Genomic DNA, 3883 nt, shown 5'->3' with positions numbered 1-3883 from the left:
CGATTAGATATTTTGAAGCTCTCGATTACTGTCAGATTGGATCAGAAAAATCAATGCATGCATTGGCAGTTTTATCTCAGTAGTGTTTGTACAGATTGAGCAATACACTGACTCTGCCCCACCCTCATTGTGAGTCACAGTCTGCTGCTTCCTGACTGTCAGTTACTTTCATTTACTTTCATTTCTCTCTCCTGCTCTCAGCCATGGCCTCTGCTGATGTGAGGAAGGAGCTGCTGGACTGTTCCATCTGCCTGAACACTTATACAGATCCTGTAACCCTGAGATGTGGACACAACTTCTGCCGGGGCTGTATTGATTGTGTGCTGGATAAACAGGAGGAATCTGGACGTTACTCCTGCCCAGAATGCAGAGCAGAGTGTGTGGAGCGCCCTGTCCTGGTCAGGAACATAACTCTGTGTAAGGGCCGGTTCCACACTTGCGGTTTTGCAAAAACCGCACCGGATGTCCGGACCGCACCGGAGCCGGATCGGACCTGAACCGTACGGTTCCTGTCCGGATCCGGTCCGGTTGCATACGGTTTCCGTGCGGTATGAACACGGTTGCGGTCCGGATCCGGATAGTAACAACCTGTATAAAAACAAAAAAAAATGTTGGGGTCTGGGAGGTCAGCAGAAGGGGGACCTGTGGAATCAGGCCCTCTGCTGTTTAGCACTCACCTCCACCTCCGACATGCTGCCAACATCTCCGGATCCGGATCCAGCTGTGCTGCTCCACTCCAAAATGCTTGCCCATGTGTCCCCAGCCAATATCGCCGCAAAAATCCGCATAGGAAGTGGGGTAGAACATCCGGATTTTTTGCCAGTGTGTTGTGCGCTCTCCGGTTCTCATTGGTTTCCATTGGCCGGATGGTGCAGTCCGGCTCCGCCCCGGATACGGCTGCCGGAGGAGCCGGACCCAAAAATAGCGCATGTTGGAACGGACACCGGAGTCCGGATCCGGTCCGGCTCCGGTCCGGACGAAACGGACGCATGTGAACCCTGGCATAGCCTTACATTGCTATGCCGTGCGTCCGTTTCGTCCGGCCAGCATGCGGTGCGGCTCCGGTGCGGCTGCGGCACGGCTATTCCGGATAGCCACCGCTAATGTGAACCGGGCCTAACATTGTGGAGAGTTTCCTGCCTGCTCAGCCACATCAGGAGGAAAGTGGAGTCTACTGTACTTATTGTGTGGATTCTCCTGTTCCTGCTGCTAAGACTTGTCTGCACTGTGACGTTTCCCTGTGTGATAAACACCTGAGAGTCCACAGCAAGTCACCAGAGCACATCATCACTGACCCCACCACTTCCCTGGGGAGCAGGAAGTGCTCTGTGCATAAGAAGATCCTGGAGTATTACTGCACTGAGGACAATACCTGTATCTGTGTGTCCTGCAGGCTGGATGGAGAACATCAGGGACACAAGGTGGAGAAGCTGGAGGAGGCCTCTTCAAAGAAGAGAAAGAAGCTGAGAAATTATCTGCTGGACCTGACCACAGAGAGAGAGAAGGCTGAGAAAAACATTGAGGAGCTGCAGGAACGCATGAGAAGCAGGGGTGGAAAATCTGCTGATGTGAAAGCTAGAGTCACTGCCCTGATCAGAGACCTGAGAAGACAGCTGGAAGACCTGGAGGAGAAAGCCCTGGCTGAGGTCTCCAGGCAGGAAGAGCAGATGTTACTTTCTATTTCTCATTCTATCCAACAACTGGAAATAAACAAAGAGAAGCTGTCTGGGAAGATGGGTGACATTGAGAAGTTGTGTAACATGTCTGACCCACTGACTGTCCTACAGGATCCAGACACAGGTGACTTGTGTGACACTGAGGAGGGGGGTAATGGGGACACAGAGAGACATGATAAATATCTCCAGGCTGCAGGGGATCTGGATGTGGCTCTGATCTCACAGACATTACATACATTGTCTGGCATAATAACTGAGGTAAATGGAGGGATTTATAGAATAGGCATATCACTGGATGTAAACACAGCTCATGATAAATTAAATATATCAGATGACAGGAAAACTGCAACTTACGTAGGAGTAAAGCAGAACCGCCCAGTAAGACCAGAGAGGTTTCAGAATTATTTAAATGTAATCAGCAGCCAGAGTTTCTCTTCAGGGCGGCATTGCTGGGAAGCTGAGAGCAGTGAAAGAGGGGGGTGTGATATTGGAATGTGTTATTCTAGTATAGATAGGAAAGGTAATCAGTCAGATATTGGCTATAACAACAAGTCTTGGTGTTTGCGGAGAAAGAATAATCAGTATGCAGTGATCCATGGCCATAAAGAAATCCAGATTCCTCACAGTGTCTCCAGTAACAGAGTCAGGGTGTGTCTGGATTATGAGGCGGGGCAGCTGTCCTTTTATGAGCTGTGTGACCCAATCAGACGCTTACACACCTTCACTGCCACCTTCACTGAGCCCCTCCATGCTGCACTAGGTGTGTTTAATGTAAAGGGTAACTGGGTGAAAATTCTGCTCTATAAGTAGTTATGAAATGTAACAATATTACTTACTGGCCAGATTACCGTAATTCATTTTCTTTTCTGAGCACATGGTCTTTGGTGGTCAGTGGATGAAATTGATATATAAATCTAATATAAACAATATTTTTGGGGTTGGATTGTACCTGTGCATTTTACCAGTGATTGAAAACTTTATTATGGGAGGAACGTGAAGCGAGAGGCACCTGCAGGCTGGAATCACAAATGCCAGCGAGTGTTCCAGGTGTACAGCAGAGTCTTGTCACACCTGGAACAAGCATACAGCCAGTAGAGTAACAGCTGCATCATTTTTATTCTGGTCAGTGACTCTGGTGGTATTGGAACCAGACGATCAGCATGACAAGCAGGCAAGTAGGCTTCTGAAAGAGTCAGACCTATATTCCTACCACATTAAAATAAAACAAGTGAGGGGGAAAAAATAAGTCAGGTACTTACCTATGGAGAGGAAGGGAGCTGCATCCTGTAGAGCCTTCTCTGTCCCCTCCCCCCTCGTTCCAGCACTGTGTATTTGACCAACCAGTTGAATACACCTTCGGGGATGCTCGGGAGGCTTTGAGAGCACTTGTGTCCTCAAGTGCTCCTGGTAGGTGGGTGGTTCCATGTTGTAATGCAGTGGCATACCTACCACAAGGCTGCAGGTGCTCACAGCCCTGGGTGTAGTCATGAATAGGGGTGCCACTGTGGTGCTCAGCCACTGTGTTCTTCCACCTGCAACCTTTTTTCTTAGTTCGGGCAGCATTCGGGAAAATAGCAGCAGGCAGTGCAGGGGATGGTACTACTTCCTGCACTAGATGTAGCACCCCTCCCCCTTCCTGTCCCACGGGCAACGCTCTCCTTGCTCTCTACACACAGCCTGCAGTGGGTGAATGTGCAGAGCAGCAGGGTGAGTAGAGAGAATGATTGCTGTGCTGCAGATGGGACATTAGCAGGGAGAGGTGGCAGGATGTGTTTAGAGCTTCAGAAGTTGCCTGTCATTAGTAGCCATGTGCATTGGCTGCTGTAATACCAGAGTGCCCTGGTGGACTATTGATTATTTATCCTGATAAGAGTAATTAATCAGTTGGGTATTGTACCGTGTTAGCCATCAGTAAAAGCAAGAAGTTTTAAATCAGGATGATACCATTTATTGGCTAACTACAAATGAATAAGAATAAACAAGCTTTCGGCCTTGCAGCCTTCGTCAGGTTTACATCCTGTTAGTTTGCAAGCTGGTGGTACAGACAGCTTATATACATGCAACATCAAAAGGGATAACAGATATTTTTTTCAAGCATAAATACATCATTAAGATGCCTTAATAATACTGGGCAGTCTGGTGTCACAAAAGCCAGTGATACAGGTGCTGACAGCCGACTTCTGTAGTGAGCAGAGATGCAATCTCCA

The 3883-nt window shown here is 48.5% G+C and overlaps 1 protein-coding gene across 1 annotated transcript; it reads left to right on the top strand.

Annotated features, from left to right (window-relative positions):
• Positions 1–203: 203 nt before the first annotated feature.
• LOC137561743 (E3 ubiquitin/ISG15 ligase TRIM25-like) lies at positions 204–2868 on the top strand. The gene is made up of 2 exons (XM_068273088.1): positions 204–417; positions 1117–2868. Exons 1-2 carry the CDS (start codon positions 204–206, stop codon positions 2484–2486), a joined length of 1584 nt encoding a protein of 527 aa, XP_068129189.1. The 3' UTR covers positions 2487–2868.
• The last annotated feature ends 1015 nt before the right edge of the window (positions 2869–3883 follow it).

Source organism: Hyperolius riggenbachi, chromosome 3 (assembly GCF_040937935.1).
Source record: "Hyperolius riggenbachi isolate aHypRig1 chromosome 3, aHypRig1.pri, whole genome shotgun sequence".
Lineage (NCBI taxonomy): Eukaryota > Metazoa > Chordata > Amphibia > Anura > Hyperoliidae > Hyperolius > Hyperolius riggenbachi.
The sequence above is the reverse complement of the archived record's forward strand: the minus strand, read 5'-3'. Positions and strand labels throughout refer to the sequence as shown.